A 27,832-nucleotide genomic window follows, 5' to 3' on the forward strand; every position below is an offset into this window, starting at 1 on the left:
GCGACAGACCAAGACACCTTCCGGTAATATCTCACAAAGCAAGCAAGGCAAAGAAAAAACTCCCACGAGACCAAATCTCCCTACCTCCTCCTCTCTCTCTCTCTCTCCTTCCCATCTCATCCCTCCTTCCCTCCTCTTCAGGTATTCCCCTTGTACACCGGCAGCTACCTCATCCCACTCCTTGCGGGCCCCCACCTCTCCTCTCTCTCCCTCTCTCAGGAGTCAAGACTCCTCCTTGTGAAGCCCCACCATTTTAATTGCATTCCTCCCTCTCCTCGTGACCTCCGATCCTTCCCAAATCCCTCTTTCTCTTCTCTTCCTCCGCGATCAGGTTGACGAAGAAGGACGGCCATGGCTTCCGGAAGCTACAGAAACGGAGGAATCGGAGGTGGCGCAGCCCCGCGGCTCAGCGCGAAACTCGACCGGCAGAACTCCGGCGCCAACGCCACTCCCAGGTCCTCCGCCAAATCGAAGCCTCCCGCTGGAGGATTCCGCCGGAGTAGCTCCGGGCCTCTTCCTTCCTCGTCAGCAGCGGGAAAAGGCGATTCCGGAGGTTCGGTTTTGTCTTTTATTTGTCTTTAAAGATTGAGAGATCTGATGTTTGGACGGAAGGGGAAATTAGTGTTTTCGTGGTTGCGATTGTTAGATCTGATGTCGTGCCGAGGTGCATTGTTCCGTACTTTGGTGCTCTTGATGAAATGTTGACTGCCTCCTATGAATCCTTTGGGGCTTCTTGACCACTTTATTTTGAATTGATGCTCTCCGTACACTTCCTTCAGATCTTCTGAACCTAAAGCCTGTCTGGCTTCAGCATTGTTATCATTTTGGGTGTCCATTTTGCTGCCGATAGAGTTCTTAGTGGCTCCCCTGTAGCAATCTGAGATGATGCATTGTAGAGTATCATTAGGGTATTTTTGCAGGCATCCAATTGCGCTTGTTTTAAATCCTCCTAAATGATACTCTTTATTAGTTAATATCTGTACCGCCACTGTATTTTTATCCTTGGAACCAATTAAGGCTATCTTTTTAATTCTTTATAGCACTGCTAGTCTCCTTAGGAAAAAAAATGCCAATTGCACCTCTCCTAGCTCGTTTCTTCCACGCATAAAATCTAATCTTTCAATATTTTCTCTTTATACCTGTTCCTATTTTAGCCACCGTGTTATTTTATATTTTCTTCTTTTATGCTGTACAGACATTTAATCGGATGAAATAATATGAGATCCACGTATATACAAAGTCCTTTTATCATAGAAGGGAATAAGAACTGAGGAACACCTAAGAACTTGCATTTAATTTAGAGTGGATCACCAAAATAGTAGGTTTTAGGAATTTCTGTAATTGTAGTGAGAGATAACGAGACTTGACAACACATATTCTTGCTTTTGAAGGTGTGTAGAGTGAGGTTATTCCCTTTGGCCATTCCACCAAGATGCTCCACTTGAATCAAGAATGGCCTCTTTCTGGTAGTAGTTTCCTTGAAATAGTTGGTAAAGAATTAGAACACACATAGATTGATCTAATAGTAACTTTGTCCTCATTAGTTCAATGATTGATATATGATGAGAGCAACTACATTATTTGACCAACTGTAAAAAGTTATTGCACCAGATAGGGCATATGGATATCAGGATATTGAGATAGTACTACTGAAATAAGAGTTTAATTTTATCTACATAATACACATGTCACAACATATGCCATTACCATGTTACTCATGTCTGGTTACACCAATAGGTAGTGAATATCAATTTGATATTCCCATTGATGCTTTATATCTTTTTAAGTATGAAAACAGTAGAAACTTATTCAACTAAGTTTTGGAAAGGCCATTGCTATATTTGATTGAAATGAGAAATCTAGGGAAGATTGCACCTTTCATTGTATTGTTGCAAATTTGAGACATGGATAATTATGTCTAGATCTTTGTTGAGGCTTCTAACTCATAAGTCCTCTATCATAGCAGTTCCAGGCAGAGTTCGAGTAGCTGTAAGACTGCGCCCTCGAAATGCAGAGGAGTTAGTAGCAGATGCTGACTTTGGTGATTGCGTTGAGTTACAGCCAGAGGTTTGAACACCCTTCACATGAGATTTACAGAGAATCAGCAGAAGTTTCATGCTTATAACCATCTGGAGACTTGGGCCTTAGTGATGGAAATTTCTTTTACATGATGCAGATGAAAAGATTGAAGCTTCGGAAGAACAATTGGGAATCAGAAACTTATGAATTTGATGAGGTGCTCACAGAATTTGCTTCACAAAAACGAGTTTATGAAGTTGTTGCAAAACCAGTTGTTGAGGTAATAGTGTCAAAGAATTCGCTTTATTCAGTACCCTTTTTACTATTATTTCTACGCTGAAATATGTCAGACTGTGACAATTAGGATATGGTATAGTGGTCTTCTCTTAATATAGAAGGTAAGCTTTCTTATTAGCTTCATAACTTGTTAAATGTTCGGAGACATTCGCTTTGTTGGCTTCATTCTCTTTGCTAAGTCCTAAGTCCTGTCTGCCATAGCAAAAGTGCTGACTTTAAGTATCTACTTTTGTATCTCCACAAACTGATATGGACCTTGAGCATATTTTCACTGTGCAAACTTTTGTTACCAATTTAATTTTTCCTGCCAATGGACACAAATGATCTGCTCCTCCCACCAAAATATGCATGTGCATCGCCAAATCTTAAATCATTTATATTTATTGCATAGAGTCCAAAATTAGGCCACTGTCTATTGACCTCAGGTAATATTTGGTTGTCCTCAAGCCCTAGAGTTCCCCACAAATAGAAGATTTCTGCTATATACATTTACATTTCATATCTAACGTGTTGGTGTCCACTAACTCACTAAGGATCTTCACCCAATCACTAGCATAATAAAATTATCTTTCTTTGTGGGCCAAACAATATAGTGGATTTGAAGATATAAGGTGGGAGTCTTAGTGTTGGAGTATAATTTACATTCTCATGTATCGCTAATTTGAAACAACAGGATCGTTAGGATTTTAGGAAAGATGACGATTAGAAAGAGAAAAGGAATGTGGTTTCACATTTCTATCCTCAACCAAGGTTTCATATCCAAAACTCACAGTGGAGATAAATCTAAAAACAAATTTCATATCTTTATTAATGTCGATTGAGTAAAAAGTTAACATATATATTGACCTTACATATGACAATAAGAAAATAACACCTAAACAATTATAAAAAAGTAAATATAACCCTAAACACTATAAATAGCAAATATATAATAAAATAATTGACTTAAGACTAATGTCTCTAAAGGAGAAACTACGCTGATACATGTGCTTGTGTAATATGTCATTGATATTCTCATAATTCTCCCAAGCGGGAGAGAACTCGACTATGTCAAGTGTCATCTACAACATTTATGTTGCTCTAGTCCCACAATTTCCTAGCACTCCAATCCACTTTGTTTAAGCCTAATATCATTAGATTTAGGGATAGGTTTCACACCTCTACTCATAAACAAGGGTTTCACATCCAAGTGATTTTGAGCAGTGAATTAAGATTTTTCTCGTGCTGTTTTAGTTTGTCGGGCTCTTACCATTCCAAGTTACTCTAGTTAAACCAAGTATCATTATGCTTAGGATAAATTTCACATCTTCACCATCAAGCTAGGGTTTCACACTCAAATCTTTCTAATGTCAAGACTTGTTATTAGTTTTAGAAAAGACACTGGTCATGGAGACAAGAGAAGAAGTTGATGGAGAGGGATGTAGCAGTTGTAGATGGGAATTGGTGGTTACAAGCAGATGACGATAGGTATTGGGGTTTAGAGAAGATGGCATTAGCGGTGGCGGAGAGTGACTCTGGCTGTGTCGGTGTTGGTGGAGAGCAACACTGGCGGTGATATTATTAATGGGGAGCATTGTTTGTAGCAACGTCGGTAGAAAAATTGCTAGCTCTAGGGAGTCTTGTGAAGGAATGAATTGGGTTGGGTTAGGGTAAGTTTAGATATGTTGAGTTTCGAAAATAACTTAAGGCTAATATATGGGAATGGATTGGGGTTAAGGCTAATGGGTTGGATTGAGTTGGGTGTTAATAGATTTGAAGATTGAGTTGGTGAACTGAATTGGTTCCGTTTTTAGGTGAGTTGAGTTTAATAAGTTGGAGAAGGTAAGGGAATTTTGGTATTTTTGGGGAAACTTAAAATTTGAATTTTTGGTAGATATGGCAATGAAGAAAAGAAAGGGAATTTTGATATTTTGGGAGGAATTTTAAATTCGAACTTTAGGATAGGCTTGGGTAGTTTTTGGATAGTTAGGATTTGTTTGGAAGGTTAGGGAAAAAATGATTCGTTGAAATCTATGACAGATAAGAAGGTTGATCTAGGTGTTGATGGATTATTGGATAATGTACTAACACTCCATGTCTGGTTGGATCTTACTTCATGACTTCACGATTTCGTAATGATGATTTGTTCTTCTCGTTCCTCCACAATGGTGATCTCATATGAATGTGGTAGAATTCCTGATGATTCGGCATTCGTGATGCAGTGTCGAACAAAGGACAAGTGTAGAGCGACATAGAACTTGAAAGGCGAGCTGTCTATACTGATGGAAATGATGATAAAGGTTGGGGAAAATGGGTAGCACTAGTAAATTAATTGGCGACGGAGAGAGAAAATATGGTTTGAGAAGATTTGAATCTTAAAAAATCATTGCTCTAATATCAAAATGAAGTGAAACGATGGAATCATTAGAATTCTAGAAAAGATGATGGTTAGAAAGAGGAAAGGAATAGAGTGTTACATCTCCATTCTCAACTAAGATTTTATATCAAAACTCACATTGGAGATAAATTTAAAAAATTTCATTTCTTCATTAACTTCGATTGAGTAAAAAGTTAGTATATATATAGACCTTAAAATTTATAATAAGTAAATAACACTCTAAGCAACTGTACAAAATGTAAATATAACCCTAAACGCTATAAATAGCAAATATAGAATAAAAATAATTGACCTAAGACTATTTTCTCTAAAGAAGGAATTGCCTTGATACATGTGCCCGTGTAATATGTTATTGATGTCCGCATAAATCATGTTGGTAATCATAGTGGGACATTATTAACTTAGGAATTGGAAGATCAAAGAATTTACAGCTCATTGCATGTCATGTCATGTCAGTAATACTAATTCCAACATGTTTGCATATACAAATGCATAATACTTTAGATATTTGCATTGTGTTCAGTAAGGAGTCATGGCATATATGTTTGGCTGGTTCATTATTTTAAGTTGTTCCTTGAGTATTCATTGAAAGGAAGAAATGAAGTTGCATATTTGCAATTGCCTCGAAATTGCCCCATTGCGATATCCGGGAATATGCTTGTCCCTATTGCACTGTAAACTAGAAAAGTCAAAATGATAGAAATTCTAATGTGTGTTTCTACTTTTGGTGGCAACATGTCACTAAGTGATAACCAGGCTGCATCTCATGCAAAATTAAGCTAGATCTATGATTGTATAACCTAAATTGTTTTCTAAAGTGCAAAAAGATGGAAATACCTAAGAGAATGAAGGCAAATCATACTTTCTGATGGGATTTGAAGAAAAGGGGGAAAAAGAAAGAATAAGTCTACCCTGCAACGCCTACTGCAGGGTAGACTTATTCGTCTATGTTTATTTTCTGAATATTTGGTGCTATTTGATTAATTTGCCCTGTTTTCACTGGACGATGTCATTTTGATCGCTGTATGTTATCTGTTTGTTTCCTTTCAGTGTGATCTTTTGTTGTATTTTCTATCTTGCAATATCTGGCTGATCATGATATTTTTTTTCAGAGCATTCTAGAGGGATACAACGGCACAGTTATGGCTTATGGACAGACAGGTACTGGGAAAACTTTCACTCTTGGAAGGCTTGGAGAGGAAGACACTGCTGCCCGGGGAATAATGGTCCGTGCAATGGAAGATATTCTTGCAGATACATCACCAGATGTTGATTGCATATCTGTATCCTATCTGCAGGTATCCCGTGCACTTAGATCAATATCCTATCATTTATCATTACTAATCTTCTATAAGAAATACATGATTAATTATAATAGACTAATATCATTAACAATTTTAGTTACAGTATACTAAGTGTGCATAAGGCACTGAGACATCTCTTGAATTTTATTACTTGTTACAGCTATATATGGAAACAATCCAGGACCTCCTTGATCCTGGAAATGACAACATCGCAATTGTAGAAGATCCAAAGACAGGGGATGTTTCAGTGCCTGGGGCCACCATTGTAGAAATTAGAGATCAGAGTAGCTTTTTGGAGCTTCTAAGATTAGGAGAGGCTCAACGTTTTGCTGCAAACACAAAGTTAAATACAGAGTCATCTCGCAGCCATGCCATCCTCATGGTGAATGTTTCTCCAACTTTTGGTGGCTGTCGGCAGTTTTTATGATTTTAATGCATTCCTGTATCTTTACCCACTTCTTATGTAGGTACATGTTAGGAGGGCCATTAAGGGAAAGCACGACATTGAGCTAAGCTTTTCTGGTGAAAATGGCCATGCAACTCCAATGGTGACATCTTTCAGACCACCGATTGTCAGGAAAAGTAAGCTTGTTGTTGTAGACCTAGCTGGATCAGAGCGAATAGATAAGTCAGGTTGGTGATCATCAAACTGTATATGAAATATCTTATAAAAAAAAATCATCTTTTGCAAGTAATACTTGTCCTTGTTGCATATTGTTGTCATTTATATAAGCTAGCATATTTGCATTGAATAGATCTTCAATTATAAAACTGGAAATACCTTGGACAGATGTTCATGTCTTATGAATCTTAAATACCTTGATCAAGTGATGACACCCACCATGATGGGAAAGGAATTTGGTAGAAGATGTGATTTTGTTCTCGAAAGAAGTTGTTCAAAGGTAGATCAGTAAATGTTTATCCTCTGTTGGTTAGGTTCCTGTACGGACTTAAAGTCCTATAGATTATTAACCCATAACTACTAGGAGATTTAGGTTTTAGCATTGTTAGGGCCAAACCTGATAAAAAAACCAAATCTTCTTTCTCTCTCCTCTTGGTCACTGCTTTCTCCTACCCCCCTCTTCCTACCTCTCTTGATGGTAGTAGTCCTATAAAGGTTTAGAGATGTTTACGCGACAAGTTAAATTTAGTTGACTAGTTTGTTTAACAATATGACAAAAATTAAGGACTAGAAATATACCAAATGAGTGTAGTAGTACTCTAATGGCAATACATACGAATGAAAGGCATACACAAGGTTGCACGAATTATCATGAAAGTAAACATCTGAGTTGCCCTACTAAATGTAGGTAGCAAGGAACTGAACAAAATATGCAAAACTATTGTTTCTAAAACCAGTTTGGTTTAATGTGAATTAGACTGATTATGTAAGTTAACTATTTGATAAGGTGACTGATGAAGAAGTGTAGGCAAAAGAAGTTTGCCTATGATTTTTTTTCTGTTAGCTTAATATTGCACAAATTAATCTCTTTGCATTGTTATAGATGTATTGTGAATGTCTAATCTTCAAGATGAGGTTCTCTTGTGCATATTCCTAATGATATCATTTTAATTGATTGATTGATGATTGAATTAGTTATTAAGCTAGTAGTATAGATAAGAAACTTAGAATGTAAAGATTTTAGAAAAAGAGCATATGCCTCGAATTATATTACTTCAAAATATCAAGTTGGTGAAAGGATTGCAATTGATGGATAAGAACCTAGGAAGGAGGTGTTCAGTTATCTTGGATCTATTATTGTTCATTAGAAGAGGAAATTAATGAGGATATTGCACATAAAGTTGAAACAGGATGGTTATGATAAATACATGTTGCTTGATGACTTGATAGGGGCTTATAAGACTAGCCGATGGTTTATATCGAGATAGATTAGTAATATTAGTAGAAAAGACAAAATATGGAATGAGTATATCACAGACAAATCTGTTGCTTGATGCTTGATAGGGGCCTGTAAGACTAGCAAATGGTTTATATTGAGATAGATTAGTAATAATGTAATATTAGTAGAAAAGACAAATTATGGAACTATTATATCTTATACGAGTCTGAATGAGGCCTCACATAAATGCAAATGCATTGTCACCAAGATTTAATTTTATTCAAGTAGAACATGAAAAATCATCTTTTAACTGATATTTTTATCCATTTATTACGAGTAAAAAAATGATTTAGTCATTATCATTTTTATTTTGGACCTTAAATGGCATTCCTTAAATTAATTGGAGGCTTGCCACCATGAACTATTGTTGTCGTCTAAGTCATGGAAACACTGTGTCATCTTCGCCTTTGCAGCCCCCAGGTCAGTGGGACCTCATGCCTGCGAATAGCCTTTCTATCTGAATGTATGATTTACATTCTCAAAGATGGATTCAAATTTGACCTTTCAAAATTTTCCTTGATGTTTGCAATTTCATCGTAAGATGCACCAAATCGTTTTTAAAGTACAGGACATCATTGGATATGATTCCTATAGGTAAACGTAAGCTTGTTAATAATGGTGATATTATCTGTTACGAATGCTATTGATCTTTGCAGGAAGTGAGGGGCATATGTTGGAAGAAGCGAAGTCTATTAACCTATCATTGAGTGCATTGGGGAAATGCATCAATGCTCTTGCTGAAAATAGTCCGCATGTTCCTGTCCGTGATTCAAAGCTTACAAGATTACTTAAAGATTCATTTGGAGGTAAGATTCTTAACCATCTATGGATGTTAGTTGAGGTTTTGCCTAACCTGCTGCTTAATCTGCACTTCTCAGGTGTATAATAGAGTATGATATAATGAACACCATAAATCTCTTGTACCACCATATGTCAATCCCTTGAAGATTCTATTAAATGCTTCCTTTATTGTCTAACAAAGATAGAACATTATTTACGATGTGAAAAAAAATATTCTGTAGGATGAAGATGATTGTCATTGGGAATGCTTTCTTGTTTTTTTTAATGAACCTAGAACTTGAAACATTATTGATTTTTTTAAGCGATTCTTCTCTATTACTACAAATGTCGTTCTTTGGGTAGTCAATTTTATTTTGGTTATTAGTAGATACATTGATGCTTTTGTGCTTTCAGAGTTCCAACGAGGTTTGTATTTCTTATTATGTGTAAATTAGGATACTAGGTTGATTTATTTAGATATGCTGAAATGCTTTTATAACAAATTTTAAAATATCACAGGCACTGCAAGAACTTCCTTGGTTGTGACAATTGGCCCATCTCCACGTCATCGAGGAGAGACTGCAAGTACAATAATGTTTGGACAAAGAGTAAGTTTCTTATGTTGTGCTATTATCTAATTGTTTATAGAAGATAATGCCTTTAATCATTTATGTTATTACTCGTTAATGGATTTTATGTTTTCACACTTGTTATTTTTAGAGGTTAATTTAGGTCCTCTATCCTAAACTTCTGTTACAATAACCCTGTAATTTGATACCAGTCTGTTTGTAAGTTCAGTTGGCTGTGCTGTCTTTCGACAAACTTCTTCTTTGTCATGCTTTACATTAAATTATCTAGGTTGTCTTTGTACTTGTTGACATATTGAACTTTTCAACATAGAAAGGTACTACAGTTTAAGTTTCTTATTTCTTGTCTTTTGAATGGCATGTTCAACAATTAAGACCTTATGCACTATATGAACAGTTCACTCTTAAATATATCCTTTGTGAATAAAGTTGAAATTGAATTCTCAATCTATTGTAAGGATGTAATTTTACATCTATGCTATATTTGCATCTTGTCCATATGTTTCTGCTTTGTTCTATTCCATTTTACCTGAATTCTTTGAGAAGAGAAGTTATCTAATAGTCTGAAATTGTGGCTCATAGGTTGGGTTTGTTTAGGCAATATGTAGGATGGAATTAGTTTACCAATCCCTTCACATCCCATAGGAAGCTCTAACATAGAACAACAAACCTTGGGAGTCTACTATCTATTTGGTAGGGTACTAGGGTGGGATACAATACAAAACCACCACTAGTTTACTAGTATGCTATCAAAAGTGACTTTATCGAGATTCTGGTTATCTGGACACTTTATAAGCCTTTAAGAGTCATTTGAAATAAAGTGACATAAGATAATGAACTAACATCGTTGCTTAGTAAGTAAAACCATTTTAAAAACCAAAGAAGCTATCACATAAGAGTAAGCAAATAATTTTTCGAACTGGGTATACAAATTGAAGATAACAATACATTTATTGTAATTAGAATCAATCCTTCTACAGTCATCATACAACTCAATCAGGTCACCGCAGTCAGTCCTACTGACTTATACTTTAATAGCAAGAAGAAGAATTCCAGTCATCTTAAGAAAATCAACCTCTCACTAAAACTATTCTTAAAGAGACTTTCGTTCTTAACCAAAAAATTGCAGAAAACATAAATTAAACTTCCCCATTTCTACATTTGGGAGTCTTTATTTTAAGCTTCCAATTTGATCAATGTAAAAGCTTTACTAATGTCATCAGAAGCCCCTACTACTTCTAGGTGATCTAATACAATGTTAGAGATAATTTCGCTTAGACCTCTTGAACTATCACTACTTTTTTAACTTTATTTTTACCACATACACCCTCTGATCTAAAAAGTTCTTTAGCTTAAATCTTTTTTTCTTAGTTCAAGGGGTATATATGAATATTTTTTTTAGTTTAAGAGGTGTATGTGAGTGATAAAGAAGTACAGAGAATGTATATGACTTAATGTAAAATAGTGATAGTTCAAAGGGTCTAAGGGGTATTAGGGTATATATGGTTTCCTTTTTTTTTTTAGTTCATGGGGGTATATATGAATATTTTTCTTAATTTAGGGTGTTTATGCAGATAATAAAAAAGTTCAGGGAGTGTATGTGTAAAATAATAATAATTCAACTGTTCAAGGGGTCTAAAGGAAATTATCCGTACAATGTTATTAGCTAATTCTAGCTTAATTACACAAGGTATTGTTTTTTCCTAATACATTCCCAACTCTTTCCTTAGAATTGTACACTTACCAATGTTGTGTAAAGCGTTTGCAATATATGGGTGGTCAGGTGACCACATAGCACCTATGTGGTATGTGGGTGCATATGTGAGCACAAATGTGGTCTAACAATAAAAATGTAATAAATTATATATAATATACCTATCTAGTTAATAAATATTGCAAAGTAATATATGGAGAATAATTTCATAATATTCTATCCATTACGGATGTTACTTTCTGATCATATTATTTTTCAGTATGTATTTTCAAGTTTGATAAGCTACACCAACAAAATTAATTAATGAAACATTATTATGAATATCTCACTATTATGATAAAGTGCTTTCATATAATATATGGTTGTTGGCAGTCAATATGCGGGTATATATGCGTATGCGGTTTGCAAATGCGGATGCGGACTATATGTGATCGGACCACATATGAGGGTTGCATAATGCATATACGGGTTGGTTGGCCTATTACCACTACCTATGTGGCTGCATATGTAGCCTATGAAGCCACTTTTCAAAAGCAGTGACACTTATTAGTATTGTTTGAACAATAGACTTGGGCGACAAAACTCACAGTAGGTAGAATTAGCCTCTTTAGACATCATTTATTGGAAAAAGAATCCTTCAAGATATCTTTCTTGGGTATACCTTTTCTTTTTGTTTTTTTTTGTTACGATCGGAAATCGAAATCATGATGGGCCATGTATCTTAATACGCTTAAGATACATGAAGCTTTACTAATACTTTCTAAGTACACAATGACAAGAATTAATAAAAAACAAGAATTTGATTATATAATTTAACCCAATATGAAAATAACCAAAGTCATCACTAATGTATCTCTAAACAAATTAAATTAACAAATAATCTAAAACATAAAGACCAAAAGAATGGAAAGGTAAAAGTGATAGATTTTAAGTGAAGATAGGGTCTCGATGCATCTCGCTTAATTACCACGCTGATCATTATTTGAAATATTAGAATGAGAAATTCTATGAGCCAATAAAATTCAATTCTAGTGATATAAAATGACTATTCCACTAAGCATGATCTTAAGTAATAATAATAATAATAACAACAATAATAATAACAGAAAGTCATCTCATAACATGCTTGGTTCCAACATACTGAAATTTTTCTTACTTATAATAATATCATTTGTCTCAATTGGGTCTATACCATATAGATCCACATCAACTAGAGGTCAACTTGAGATAGCGTTCGAATCTTTTTCTCATAACTAATCCAGTTAGGGTCACCGGGAGGTGTCACTATGTGATAAATCCACCCTATCTCTTCTATTAACCGTTGAAAGAGATTATAGTCATTTTAGAAAGTCTTTCAATTTAATCTGGGATTGTTCTCTAACCTCGCCAGAGTTACTTAAGAAAGTCATTGTAGTGATATTAACCGTTGAAAGAGATCAAAGTCATCTTAAAAAGTCTTTCAATTTAATCTGGGACTGTTATCTAACCTCTACAGAGTTACCTAAGAAAGTCATTGTGGTGATGTAAAATATGATTTTCCCATAGACTTCCAAGTAAACTTTCACCACAAAAGTTATCTAAGTCAATATCCAATATTAATTATATTTTTCCACTAATATTCCTGAACATCAAGAATTATTATTTTGCATATAGCATAGCAATGCAATGCGTCTTATATTATGCTCATAGAATTATCATGTTAAATTTGCACGCAGAAATATGATGTTCAATTTGCACATAGAAAAATAGATGTTCATGTAACTAAATATGAAATACAAAACAGATAAAAACGTGAGTGAACTCATTTGAGTTCAGATAAAATAACTAAAATATCTAATCTTTAGTTCACATGCTAAAAGTCACCACATTTAATAATAAATAACAATAAAATTTTAAATTAAATAATATCAAGATTTCTAAAATTTAAAACTAAAGAAATAGCTAACATGAATTGATTTAAACTCATTAGATTGTACTGGGCTATGGCTATCCCGTAGCCCACACCAATTTGATTAATCGGGTTGGGTCAAGGCCTAACCAAAACATAATGGACTGGGCTGACCCGCAGCCCACCCTCTATTAAAGTAGTTCTACTGGGCTGTGGCTGGCTCGCAGCCCACACCAATCTATTAATTGGGTTGGGACAAGCCCTAATCAAAACATAATGGACTGGGCTGCGGGCTAACCCGCAACCTACTCTCCATTAAAGTAGTTCTGGTCAGGTCTTTGGATTTGAAATCCAAACCCGAACCTGCAAAAATAAATAAAAGGGTTGGCTCGGGTTTAACCCGAGCCCAACCAAAGCTTCTCCCCGTGATGATCGACGCGAGGAAGAGTAAAAAGAGGGGGAGTCCATCAGTGACCATCGCCATTGACAGTTCATCGGGCACACCCCTAGCTCCCTGACACTCTCACCACTTCGCAGACTATGCGAGGTGGAGAAGTTGTTGACAATGCCCAACGACCCCTTTCCCTTCATTGAAGGTGACCCGAGCCACGAGGGCTCTTCCTGAAGGCGATCATGGCACAAGGCCCACGAAACAAGACTCCTGAGCACTTTGTCGACGAAGTTGAAACACCAAAATTAGGTATTTCTATTTTAACTCATTAAACTTAAATTAAATTTGACGGGTGGGAGAGAGCTTATTGACGAGTCGCGTGGTGGTCTCCAATTGCTCTAGCAGTGTTTCGGCGGTCCGATTCCATGATGATAACTCTAAGAAAGAAGAAGAAGATGAAAAGAGAAAAGAAGGGCTCAGGTGGGTGGATAAGAGAGGATTTAGGGTTTTTATATGTTAGGTTTTAATTTAAAATTTAATCTAGATTTGATTCGGAGTGGCTGAAAATCCCGTAGCCATCCCTTTCGTTGCATGACGAAGAAGGAGAAGGGAGAGAGGTTGCACGTGCGCCTTCCTCTGCCTTCCTCTCTCTCAATTATTTATTTATTACTTTTCCAGTTCTTATACTTCTCCCTTCTTGTTCTTCTCTCTAGCTCTAGGGAAAAAATAGCAGAGTCCGCCATTGAAAACTTGCCTTCCCCAGCAAACTAACATGAGGTGTCATATTTTATAAATAGTAGTGTCACTTTGTAAATATTTGCAATTAAGCACCTCATGATTGTTGAATTGTACTAAAACCCCAAATGGTTGTGTTTTGAATCATTTAGATATTAGGTACCTATTTAGGTAATCATACCTTTATCATGGAATGTTAAATAATTAGGTCAACTAATAAGATAGTTCTAATTGAGTCAGTAACTATATTGGAGTAGATGTACCATGATTGAGGTAGATCTACAATGTAGATCTTTGGTAAATGTACCTCAAGTTGTAGTTTGTACTTATCTTATGCTAATGAACTTTAATGTAGTTCTTTACTTCTTTTGTTATATGATAGTCTTTTTTTGAATATCCCTAACCCCAAATATTGTTGCCACTTTAGTAGTTGAAAAGTAGCAATCTATAAATATACTTTATAATTAGCATAGAGCTCTAATAAATAGAAAAAAGTGGAAAGGCGTGCCATGGTTGTGTCATGCTGTGTATCTTGCCTTTCTGTTGGCAGCACACATGTAGTAGAGATCCCTTGTTGTTACAGGGCCTGCAATTGGCAAACAATCCTTGGATATTTACCTCTTTAAATCCTAAGTGACAAAAAACACAAAGAAAATCACTGTATGGAGGAGAGATCAAACAATTACCTATTCAATATGAAGGTTCACCACAAGAGTAACAACATTTTTTTATATCAGAGTATTAGTCATAATTGCTTCTGATTGTGCTATTTTAATTTGAGTTTTGTTTTATTTGGGCCTGTTGATGTATTTTCATGCATTTCTTATATTGTGTCTAAGGGATAGAAAACTTTGTATGATGTATCATAGCAAGATGTCCTAAATTCAAATTTCGCCAAGCCTATCTTTCATTTAAAATATGAAACCTCTACTCATTTAATTCAAATTCACTTCTTTGGTTCTTTGGCATATTAAGATGTCCTGAGCCTATAAGCAAGGAGGAATGTTAAGAATATAAAAGATTAGAAGTATCATTCTCTAATAGCTTAAGCTTTTAAAGTAATTGGTTAATTAATAGAGCCATTTTGTATTCTGAGAGAAGGGACTAAAAAGTTTACCACATTACAATTCATACTACTTTTAGTAAGGCCTCTATTTTCTATATATCTTAATAATGCAGAAGAATCTTATAATATCTGGTCAAATGAGGTACAACTAATTCTTCTTTTATGAGTGCCTGATTTCCTTTCCATGTTGTCATGCATGTAGGCAATGAAGGTGGAGAACATGGTAAAATTGAAGGAGGAATTTGACTACAAAAGTTTGTGCAGGAGGCTTGATATTGAGTTAGATAAGTTGATCACAGAAAATGAGAGGCAAAGAAAAGTTTTTGAAGACGAGGTTGAAAGGATAAGAGCAGAAGCTCAAAGTTGCATTACAGAGGCTGAAAGAAACTATAGGAATTCTCTGGAGGTCTGGTTCTCTCTTGGCTAATAATCACATCTTTCATTCATCAAATTTGTCATGATTTACTTCACAATTATATGCTCTCCGAAATGTTATTGTTTTTTGCATTATGATAATTTGATTTATCCTTCTTTGGAGTATATTGTTTTATTACCTGTAAGTTATCTTCTGGACTTGCTGTAGCACCATTTTTCCTTATCTTTCCTTGGAATCTTGAATGACTTTTCCTTTATTCTTGGAGACTTCTCTTTTGCTTGGATGTATTCATTGCATTTATGTTGCCAGTTTGTTGGAGTGATGTTGGATGGCTGCCTCTATTGCTTGCTTTCACGATCATCAATATGTGGTGTCCTTTTCTAGAGGATTGCTGAATTTGACTGCCATTCTTAAGAACAACCCAATCTTACAACTTCTCAGTGCCTTCTCGAGTCTTTGTTGTGTCAAACCAATTATATATTGTCATGCAGATGAGTCAATTGTTGATATTAGTGATAATTGCTGTAGGTTGTATATGATATAAATAAATGGATATTAAGTGCAAAAGTTAGAAATGTTCTAAGCTTAATTCTAGTAATCACGGCTTCAGTTTTAATGATTGTGTTGACTTTGGAAGAAATAATCTCTCTCTGAGTTAGTTGTAGAAGTATTTGTTCTAAGTCAATCTTATTATCTGTTGGTAGTCTGGAAAAGAATAAATTAATTTTGTATGCAGGATGAGCTCTGAGATAGCCAAATTGATGTATGGCACTTTTGAATTTAAGGTAGAACATGGTTTACAATCTTCTAAAATCTCTTATTGGCCTTGATTGAAAACATAATTTTAGTGTTACTACTTTTAGGAAATGAATGGATTGATCACATAGTACTGGTGCTCCATCGGACTCCTGTTTTGAGATTTTTACGAGAAAGTGTAAAACATCTATTGAACAAGACAATTTTGTTCCTACCAAATTAATATGCCCTCTTTTGACTGGAATTTCTGATCTGATATGATCAGGGATTTGATATGTTCTGATTATGTCTATGTCCTTGTTTGTACTATGTTGTGTTATCTTATTTTAGCTGCTAGTCTTAATAGGTCAGGATCTAATTTTGGCAATTTGCTTTTGATATTAGCTTCAAGGTAGCTGCATTTGTCCTACATTTTTTGGAACTATAGTTGACAATGCTTCAAATTTTTCTCACAATAGGTCAGGTTTGAATTACAAAAAATTGCTTTCTGAATAATTAGAATTTAGGAGATAAAATGATTGTATAGATTACTCATTTATGAGCCATTATTCTCAAGTAATTCCCATCAATAATAAGGTACTTGTTGTCAGATTTTATGGGCTGTTCTCACTATGAGTGGCAACTTCACTTTTGCCATGGAAGTTTTCTGTTAACCATCATCAGGCACATTTGTGAAGAAGGGAAAAGAGACTAACTAATTTCTTCCTTCATCTTCTTTTACAACCTGGTGCAAAGTGGAAGGGGTGAGAGTTGCTACATGGCACGTCCACTGGCTTCCTGCCTGCCTGGTGCTGCTGACATTGATCTACATGAAATGGCATTACCATTCTTGGTTTCTTCCTTGGAACTATGATGGTTTGCTTGTGAGGCCTGGGATTAGTTTATGGGTTTGCTTTGTACAGTAAACAATAGATTATTTTCTCCCACATATACCAATAAAGTGATCGAAATTTAGAATTTCCTACATTTTGTTGAAATGACTACTGGTTTTCTGTTGGAGAAGTTTCTCATATGCTGTATAAGATTATAATCTAGTTATGTTTTTCCTCCTTTTCTTTTGTGAAGTTCATTCTTAAGTCTTAACTATAACACCTACTACCATTCATAATGTGCTGCGGCACTCGTCGGCCATGCCATAAAAGTAGAGGCTCTACCAACCCCAACCCCAACCCCAACCCCATGAGAGAGCGAGAGAGAGGATCAGCTGAAACTTAATTTAGATCCGCAAAGCGGATTGTTTTACTGACCCGATCTGGCCTTTGTCGTCTTCTTCCTCCTCTGGTTAGGGCACGAGAGGGTGAGGAAGATGGCAATGGCAACAACGAGCTGTGAAGGTGACGGCAAGCGGAGAACCGCAACAACTTGGGTGTCTGCTAGGAGGTGAGAAGAGGGGTGTCGTGCCACACCCCTCATGCCACCCAGTATGCTGTTGGCACGGCCATTATTGCGAATTTTGAGGAACCATCTTTTGTAAATCTTATCAGCAAATTGTCAGTTTTAATGTTATATTCTGCCCATCATATTATGGCCCATCCTTAAAGTACATTTTTTGCTGACATTTTCGCATTATTGTTCTTTTCTTTTCTTTCATCTAGAATGAGAGGTTAAAGTACCAACAAGATTATATGGATTCAATTAAGAAGCTTGAGGAGAAGTGGATGGTGAGCCAACAATCCAATGGCAATGATAAGCCTAGATCTGAGCACAATTGCCAATGTTTGGAGAAAGCATGCAGTGATGAGGTACTTGTTGACTGCCCTCTCATAATTGTGCCAAATAAATATGTACAATAGGTACTTTCAGTGAATTATGTCGATCCACATTTTATATTCTCTCCCACTGTCCTACATCTTTACATGAGATTAAACTAAACATAAATAAAGGTGTCCATGGCTTCATGCCCAATAGTCACTCCCCATATTTGAGTATAACCAAGTTGGTTGTCTGAATTTGTCCTTTTAGGATCTTGATAACAATTTTTAAATCCTTTGTGAATTATGATAGTATTCTGCTAGCCTTAAAATTGCACAGTATCTCAATGAAGCTTCAAGTTGTGGTCCGCTCTATATCTAATAGGAAAGGATTTGCATGATGATGTCGATAATTGCATCTCGCTTCTCGCTTATAGCTACTTGATTAATGCAATTTGCAAAGAATCTATTTACAAGGATTCATGATTTTTATCTGATAAGTGCATGATTTTCTTCTCATTTTTGTCCTCAATATGTTCATTATCATTCTGTGTTGCATAGGTTCCAAGTGCATCTGCCTCAGATGAACTCACTGAAGTAAGAAAATTACTCCAGAATGAAAAGATCTTGCGAGAATCCACTGAAGATGAGGTTATCGACCTCAAAAATCAAGTATTGCACTGGAAAAAGTTGGAGGTATGATCAACAACCAATACTTTCTGTTGGATTAATATAATCACCTCACACCAAGACTTTGACTGTCTTTATAGCATATTGTTCTGCACTTCCATTTTGTCAGGCAGCTGGAAATGCTGAGATCATAAAGCTCCACAAGATGCTAGAAAATGAAGCCAATCAGAAAGATAAGCTAGAAGAAGAGATAGCAGGTTTGAAGAGTCAGTTGTTGCAGTTGAGTGTTGAGGCTGATGAGGTAGGTTCAGTGATTATGTGTTGCTATATACTCCATTAGTGTTGGACCATGTCTGTGAACATCCATTTTTGCTTTGGTATGGTACTAAATGCACAAATCAGTTTGTCCTTCATATGATGTATGGTGTCAATTTAATAGAACAATGTTCATTTTCCTGTTTTTTTTCATTCAAGCAAATATTATGTTTTCTTGGGCATGCTTGTAATCATTCTTATGGTTCATACTTTTATATATCTGCATTACCTATTATTGATGTGTCTTGTTCTATAATAAATTTATGTGATCATAGCATAACAATAATTTTTTGAATCTCTGATAGACGCGGAGGAGCCTTGATAGAGGCGGGTCTGGAAAAATCTTTCCTGGATTAGACTCCCTTCTGTCTCAAGCTAAGAATTCACAGCTTAGAGAGCAAGGAAATGGACCTAAGGCACCTATTGCTAAACTTTTTGAGCAAGGTACTTGAGTGAATTTTTACTGTGTTCCTCGAGAACTTAATTATTTTCTGGAAAGTGCAATCTATTTACTATTCTATATATTGCTGTGAGAGACAGAAGCAATCAAGCCTTTAGACTGAGCTATTAGAACCAACCATATAAATGTATTTTCATTGAGTGGTCCTTTAATATGCAGTGGGGTTGCAGAAGATATTGTCATTGCTTGAATCAGAAGATGCTGATGTTCGTGTTCATGCTGTAAAAGTGGTTGCAAATTTAGCAGCTGAAGGTGTGTTTGACATTGTTCATACTCAATTCAAAATTCTGGTTTCCTTTATTCAAACAGTTGAAAGAACTTCTATGCGATATATACTATATGATTGAGTAGCTTCCAAGTGTACTTTCTAGTAATCAGTTCCACTTGTAAGGGAGTCTTTCACGAAATTGAATATATTATACAAGCATGCTGTAGTTACCTAATGAACTACAAAGCTACAATAATGATTTTCTTCTCATGCTTTTAATTTTCTTTTTTTCTGTGATGCATTTATGAACCTCCAGAATACCAATTTGAAGGTATTGATGGTTACTGCTAACATTTAACTCATTATTTTATAGGCGGATCTGGCCAAATGTATCTAAGTATATCAGTATTCCCACAGAATTTGAAGATTCTAAGGCATCAATTTCTAACTTGCTGATTCAATAGCATTGTTTCTAGCAGTTTGTGGACTAGTATCAGATACCTGCTTTTGTATTAGATTTTTTCAAAGTAAAAATAGAAAACAAATAGTCCTAGATTTGGGATACCCCTTGGATATATTCGAGGGTTCAGACTTCAATGGTACGTTAAAATAAAGATTTCCTACAAGGTCAAGATGGTTCTGTGTTTAAAAGTAAACTCTAAATGCTAATTTATTGAGCATGATATATGAATGTGATGAAAACCCAAATTTAAACTTCATGCAATAACTGATTCAATGTTTCTTTTCATTCTTCCTCCTATTATGCTTCTATGAATGCACAGTGAAAGCTAAGTGCTTGCTCGAGGACAGCCTGACACAGATTGATACAATATCTGAAATCTATCAAGTTTGGTGAAAGGAATATCAATTCTCACAGTTCCATGGCATATAAAGAATGAAGATAAAGAAAAAGGAATGGATGTGTTAAAATCAAGAGGTCATGTACTTGAGCACAAACTATAAGAGATATTACAAGAATGAACTTGCAAGGCACAAGAGAGATAATAGAATTGATTTTCTCATGTTGTCTATTCATCTCAACTTCAGATCCCTTTGTATATATGTACAAATAGTAACTCAAAGGGTGTGGGTTACAACCATAATAAGTTGTCTTAAGAGTTAATGGTCAACCAAACCATAGTAGGGTGACCTAAGGGGTCAACGGTTACCGGCATTGTGTATCAAGAGGTGAGTTGTCAATATGTGGGAGTTAGAGTGATGATCATCCGCCCTGTGCACATTATGCCGTGTGTCATATTTAAAACACTTAACCCTGGATGGCAAGTACATGGAATATGTCTTGCTAAGAAACTTGCTAAGAAAAATCTTGTGAGATAAAAACTTCGTGAAGGAAAACAAGTGCACATAATTCTTGTCTAGGTCATGAGTACAATCCGGTTGCCTCATTGAAAGCCTTGCTGAGAAAACCTAGTGGGAGAACTTAGTAATGAAGAAAGAGTGCAAGAATCAAATATCACTTACTCCATCTTTAGCATGTAAATACTTCAGTTGTTCAGCATAAATAAAATCATCAAGACGACATATTTCCAATGTTGTGCACTAGTTTTGTAATGTCATCGTTGGCAGACTTGGTACATAAGTCTGCTAAGTTGTCACTTGAAAATATTTGCTGAACATCAGTATCAATAATATTACCATTCTTATGGAGCTCATCTGTATCAAGGACCGCAGGTGTAAACTTTCTTCATGAATGCAAGTATCTCATAGTGATTTGAAAGTTGACTTTAAGTTGTCAATGAAAGATACCGTATTTCACTTCCGAATTGGCTCATCTAGGAAATAGATAGAACTGCATCTTTTACAATTTTAGAAGCTAAAATGATTAAAACCAACTAATAGTGATCTTAACCTCTTCAAGACTTGCATTTCTTAGGATCCTTGTATCATACTCTGTATCATGTCTCATTTTTTTCATGGTGTCATCTATTCATTATAACTTTTCTGTAATCAGTACATTTAATATTACCTTTTCTTCAGAAGCAAATCAGGAAAAGATTGTAGAGGCTGGTGGCCTCACTTCATTGCTGATGCTTCTAAGAAACTCGGAGGATGAAACTATACGTAGAGTAGCAGCAGGAGCAATTGCTAACCTTGCAATGAATGGTATGTGAGTACTGCCAGTTGATTAGTGACAGTATCCAACAGCTTTTTAATTGAAAAACTTGCTTTCAAATTCTGACTTGTAGAAGTCTATCTTGACAATTTTGTTTACATACTAATATTTCCTCTCTTAACTTTTTTTTTTCAGAAACCAATCAAGAGCTAATCATGGCTCAAGGAGGTATTAGTTTATTGTCCATGACTGCAGCTGATGCTGAGGACCCTCAAACTCTACGGATGGTTGCTGGAGCCATTGCTAATCTTTGTGGCAATGGTAACTCTTCCTACATTTTTTGCAATTTCAAATGATGCTGCAAATTATGTATTTTAGTTGCTTCCAGTGATTCCTGATTGTTATATTGAAATTGAACTACCATACAAAGATGAGATTACAAATGCTGCAAGAAGATCTGCACTTTCTTGAGAGTTCATAGAGTTTGGTAATAGAGGATAGTGAAAAATGCTGTAAGCTTATCAGTGTGTTATTTGATTATTTCCAATAAACTATCTGTTAGAATACCACTGATCTTTCTTCCAAAAATATGTGATGCAGATGCAATTGTGTTACGGAAGTTGCATTTCTTAGCCTACATATTTGCTAAATTGCCTTTTCTTATTTTTTTCACAGATAAGCTACAAGCCAGGCTGAGAGGAGAAGGTGGCATTAAAGCCCTGCTAGGGATGGTTAAGTGTGGGCACCCTGATGTTCTTGCCCAAGTTGCACGGGGAATTGCAAACTTTGCAAAATGCGAGTCTAGATCTGCTACTCAAGGTAATGATATCTAACCGTTCTGACCTACGTCTACCATTTGGCATTGTGTTTTTATTTGGTATCTTATATTTTATTTATGTAATATAAGAAAGCTCATGAATAGTCTGGAGATGCTACTCCAAGGTTAAATTGATGCATATTATTTCTTACAATTTTTATCTGGAGGTAGGTGTTATGTAGAATTACATAGCGAGGCATCTTTTTCTGCAAGGCGTTTGAATTGTTATGGAAAAAAAAGTATGTACATGGATTCCATATGATTGAACCTATAAAGTGTATTAGGACTTGGGAGTGGATTTTTCAGTAGGCAGTAGCATTGGATTTGGTGAAAAATATAAAGATATTAGTGTTGTGGATGCAGAAATGAATTGGGGTTTTTGATTATGGCAGGTAAAGAAAATAAGAGACCATGATTACAGAGAAAAATTAAGTTACATTTACTTTTAGGCTAAATTACACCCAAATGTCATGAATTATCACCTAGCGTCACTTGTTCTGACACTAAGATTCCCCTAGATTATGGATTGCTATACTGGCCGACACTGTGCCGATGTAGGGCTAGGCTAGCACATGGCTCAGTGAGTGCTGACGAACACTCCTCTGAAAGGCTTTAAAACCTTCTGATGAGTGAGAAAAATACTTGCCTAGGGTATTTGCAGTAACCCAAAGAAGCCAGAGGAGATGGAATTCCATCAAGGCATTCCATAATTGGGTGGAGAAGCTGGAAAAGTTGACCGGCTTGCCGCTGTGGCCTCCATGCTAGGGTTTTCTTTTTTTTTTCTTATTATGAATCACATGGAGAAGATGATGGAAGATAAGTTAGATGTAGCGGTACATTGTGGATGGAAAAGTTGATTTTACAAGAATTCCCATTGTACTTGTGCATATTTGGATTACAAGAGAAGGGAGAGGTTGATAGAGATTGGGGTAGATTGACAAGAAGACATATTGGAAGCAATATCACATGAAGCTTGTGAACGGGAGAACGTATGGAGTGAAGGGGAGAGGTAGAGAGGTTCACAAAGAGGAGGGAGAGAGGTTGAGGGAGTTTGAGAGGAAGGAGAGTAATGGAATTCTGGACAGCATATAACAGTGTAGGTTGCTATTAGAAGGGGAAATTTTGAGAGAGGGAGAGGATTCACATGCTGATTTCGATGGAAAAGCAAATAATAGGTAAATGGAGGTTAATTTGAACGTTTGATAATCTAGGGCAATGATTGCCAGGCTGGCACATGGCACGGTCATCATAGAAAATAAGATATTGGTTTGGAACCATTCACTGCCATCCCTCCATCTGAAATCAACCACAGCTGCTGCCTCTACACTAGGATTTTCGAAGGGAAGAGGTGTGGATCATGGATAACAGGATTAGGGAAGAAGATAATCATTAAAAGTGATAGCTTATTGGAACCTCATTAAAGTGATAAAGAATATAGATTCTGTTTTAAGTGATTATGGATCTTAACTTATCTTAAAAATTACGATAGTTCAGGGGTCTTAATATCATGCTTTTCTATTTAGGAGTTATAAAGGATACTTCGAGTAAAAATTACGTATGTTTTTACTAGATAGTTCTCATTAGTGGTATATTTCATTTTGAGTATAAATGATACACACTTTTGTTACGGATTAGATCTGAAACGATCCGAACGTAAGAAAATTATGAAAATCTAGGTGGTGATAGCCTCACGAGAAAGAGTTCTAATGTCTCTAGTTTCACGTCAATTTCTAAACGAAAAGATATAATTAAATCAGTAGAGCAAGGTCAGAACGGGGCAGAACAGTAAATATCCGATGTTGCAGTGGTCATTGGAGGGTGGCGGACGTCCAAGGGTGGTTGTGGATGACTGTATAGTAGGGTGGCTACTAGAGAAAGGTGGTGGCTAGGGTTTGGGTACTTGGAAGGGTTCTACGGTTACAATCTACTCTTACGAAGATAAAGACAATATAACAGTTGCGATAAAAATGGTAAATGTGATAATAAAACAAAGAAAACTAGATTCAATTAATTTTCAATGTTTCGATGTACTTGGATGCTTGGATGGATAAAGCCCAGCCTCTTTAAATATAGAGGTCGAGTACAATGAGTCATACTCGGATTTAGAGGTGTAAACGGGCCGAGCTTGACTGAGCCCGGCTCTGATCAAGCTTGGATTGAAATTAGTTTTAAGCCTGGCTCTTTGATCAAGCTTGAATTGAAATAATTTCAATTCGAGCCAATTTCGAACTTATTTCGAACTTGAGCTTAAACGAGCTACTCAATTAGCAATTTCAAGCCTTATCAATTCAAGCCATTTTCGAGCCTGAGCAAGTTTGAATTGATTTAGGCTTGAATCAAGCTTAAAATAAAACCTAATTCAACTATAAAGATATAAATATTATCAAAATATAACTTACAAACAATAAAAATAATTGTGTTAGAAAACTATAAGCAACCCAATATATATATATATATAGATATATTAATATTTATATATATATATATGTAATTATTAATATATATATTTTTTCGAGCTTTATTGAGCCGACTCGATCGAGCTGGCTTCAGGATCAAGCTTGGCTTGAATTTAATTTCGAGCCTAGCTTCAAGATCAAGCTCGGCTCAACTTATTCTCGAGCGGAACTTGATTGAGCCTTATCGGCTGAGCTCAAGCCGGCTCGATTATTTTGATAGCTCTACTCGGACTTAGTCCTAAAGGCTTATACGACTCGAACTAGGATTTGTTTTAGGGGCTTATATGACTTAATTAAATTTGCTTTAGTGACTTACATAATTTAATTGAACTTGTTTTAGTGATTTACATAATTTAATTAAACTTGCTTTAATGACTTATATTACTTAACTAGATTTATCTTAAGGGTTTATATAAGCATGAATCAAATTAAAAAAGAAATAGGTTTGATCCATCGAGCTCAATGTCCTTATACTGTAATTCGATCTGACCCGGATCGCATCAAATTTTATATCTATGTGCAACAGACAATATTATATGAAAGGGTTGTTTTCTAAACAATTTCACAATTTTGAATCATGCTATATATATATTTATTATTCTGTTGTAGAAGTCCTAAAGATTTGCTTGTTAGGCAGCACTTTCTTTCTTCCTTCCTCTTTTATTTTATTTTATTCTTTTATTGAGAAAACCGTTCGATGGGGATGGGGGATTTGGCTGACCCTTACTTGAGTCGATAGAGGTTAAACTGTATAAGAATATAAGATATAGCTTGTCAAGAAACCAATAAAAGGCTGGGGGTTAAAATACACCTTATTAAAGCGGACATGATTTAAATGGCTGGAGTTTTTTTCTATTTACATGACAAGGTAGGCCTGGCATGATTTGAATTTATCTCCTATTATGATACCATATTAACTCATCAACCATTTTAAAAGTTTTAAGTTAGAAAAAATAAGGCTTTTAGTGGGAAGAAACAATTTATCTTAACAACAAAGGATGATCAACAAAGTTGTGTTCTTGTTGGTGCATTGGTGGAGCAAATTGCTTGAATGTCGTCATCTCTTGCTTCAGGTGTTGAAACTTCTTTAAAAATGAAATCTTGGAGGATCTTTTGTATGAGATATGACTTGACAGATGAAAAGGAGGAGAATAGGGTTACAAACACTATGCTTTATTCACTCTTTCCATATCTTCCTTTGAGTCTCTTTTTGTAGCCTACTTATTTGTAATCTAGTAGGAAACAGATGAAGAGTCTTAATCAGAAGTGTTTACCTTAATTAGGAAACATTTAAACCTCAATTCGACAAATTAGGAGTCCAAAAGAAAGTAATTGTTTGAGTTTGGTTCTACTTTCATTCCTGTTCTACTTGTGACCTAACTTGCATACTCATTATTGGGAATAATTCTCATACCTGCACTAGCTCAAACTACTAGATCGCTCACCAAGTGAACCAAACTAAACTAAATTTGAATCAAATCGACCTAAAACAAACCAATAAGCTTATAACTAATCAAACTTTGTTGTAGTTGGGTCCATAAATCCATTTAATGATACAGGGACAGAATTTGCTCTAACTAGAGCCTTGCATGTTCTCAATTCATTTAATTCCATAAGCTTCTATTCTTAGCTAAGTGAATCTTAACTCCTAGGTCCTAATTATTCTTTCATAAGACATCCCTTACTTGAAATGTCACCTGCATATTATCCATTGAAATTTGTTTAGGAGTACAAAAGTTGCTACAGCCTCCATTTAAGTAACTCATCATTGACCTCTCTTATAATGGTCTGTTCGCTTAATTTGCATATCAGATAGACAACAACTAGATGACTAGTTCCTACAATTTGGGATTGGCTAATGTTAGGATCATTTAAGCGTCTTAATGCTTATGGCAATAGATGCTTATTCAGAATTGGATGGCTCCCTTCGATAGAACAATGTTTCACTAGATGGACATTCTTGTTGACAACCTTTGAAGAGTTGATTGCTCAGTTTACTTTTGGTGGAAAGATTTAATGATGACAACAATAATGACACCATTTTAAGCTACTTTTTATTGGTAATATTGCTAGTTAACATAAAATGGTCTTGCAAACATCTTGATGTAAAATATGTCATCTCTGGAATGATTGATGCAGGACATAAGGTCCAGAAGTCTCTTTTGATTGATGATGGCGCACTTCCTTGGATTGTAAAAAATGCCAATAATGAAGCTTCACCAATTAGACGTCACATTGAGCTTGCCTTGTGTCATTTGGCACAACATGGTAAGTTAGCTTTATCTCTGGATCTAGCTATTGGAAATTTTACATGTTTTTGGTTTCATAATCTTAATTATTACTTGCAGAGGTAAATGCAGATGATATGATTAGTGAGGGAGCCTTGTGGGAACTTGTTCGGATTTCACGGGATTGTTCTCGAGAAGATATTAGGATGCTGGCCTACCGTACACTGTCTTCCAGTCCCACTCTACAAGCAGAGTTGAGAAGATTACGGATAGAGTATTGAAAAACCGAGTTTTAATTTTTAGGTGGTGGCACTTTGCAAAGAATTAGTGATTGAATGTACCAAGGCTTTGCCTGACCAGCTTAGCGTGTCAGTTGTTTGGGTCTACTTGATCTTATGAGGGCGCAAGTATTAATTAATTTTCAGAATCATTCAGTGAAGACAACTCATTGATTTATAACCCCTAAAATGGAGAGAGAGAGAGAGAGAGAGAGAGACAGAGAGAGAACAGAGTTTCTCAATTCTTTTGTTGAAGCTGATATTCTCCATATGAGATTGTCAGCTGCCTCCGTGTAATCGTATATGTGAATATTGTAAAGGTGAGGATGCTTATTATTTTATAGTTTGCAATCAAAGAACTTGCAGGTCACTGGAAACTGAATTATTCTACTCTATGTTGATACCCACTGGCCTGCCTAATATGCTTGTATAAATAAATCAGTTACCATGAAATAATGATATGCCAAACTTATGTCATACATAA

The 27,832-nt window shown here is 35.6% G+C and overlaps 1 protein-coding gene across 1 annotated transcript; it reads left to right on the forward strand.

Moving 5' to 3' along the window:
* On the forward strand, positions 1–27,832 carry LOC140770409 (kinesin-like protein KIN-UB). The gene is made up of 19 exons (XM_073111598.1): positions 1–553; positions 1,967–2,067; positions 2,177–2,299; positions 5,806–5,991; positions 6,158–6,379; positions 6,465–6,630; positions 8,555–8,704; positions 9,198–9,286; positions 15,262–15,465; positions 17,787–17,933; positions 18,444–18,578; positions 18,682–18,813; positions 19,133–19,271; positions 19,447–19,539; positions 21,494–21,619; positions 21,765–21,890; positions 22,245–22,388; positions 26,982–27,110; positions 27,191–27,832. Exons 1-19 carry the CDS (start codon positions 352–354, stop codon positions 27,349–27,351), a joined length of 2,775 nt encoding a protein of 924 aa, XP_072967699.1. The 5' UTR covers positions 1–351; the 3' UTR covers positions 27,352–27,832.

Source organism: Typha angustifolia, chromosome 11 (genome assembly GCF_048772165.1).
Source record: "Typha angustifolia cultivar Huaian chromosome 11, ASM4877216v1, whole genome shotgun sequence".
NCBI classification, from domain to species: Eukaryota; Viridiplantae; Streptophyta; class Magnoliopsida; order Poales; family Typhaceae; genus Typha; species Typha angustifolia.

Coding starts and splice junctions, on each gene's coding strand:
- LOC140770409 (XM_073111598.1), top strand. CDS start 352: ATGGCTTCCGGAAGCTACAGAAACGGAGGAATCGGAGGTGGCGCAGCC. Junction 18,814..19,132: donor TGAGTGTTGAGGCTGATGAG/GTAGGTTCAGTG, acceptor AATCTCTGATAG/ACGCGGAGGAGCCTTGATAG. Junction 19,272..19,446: donor TGCTAAACTTTTTGAGCAAG/GTACTTGAGTGA, acceptor TTTAATATGCAG/TGGGGTTGCAGAAGATATTG.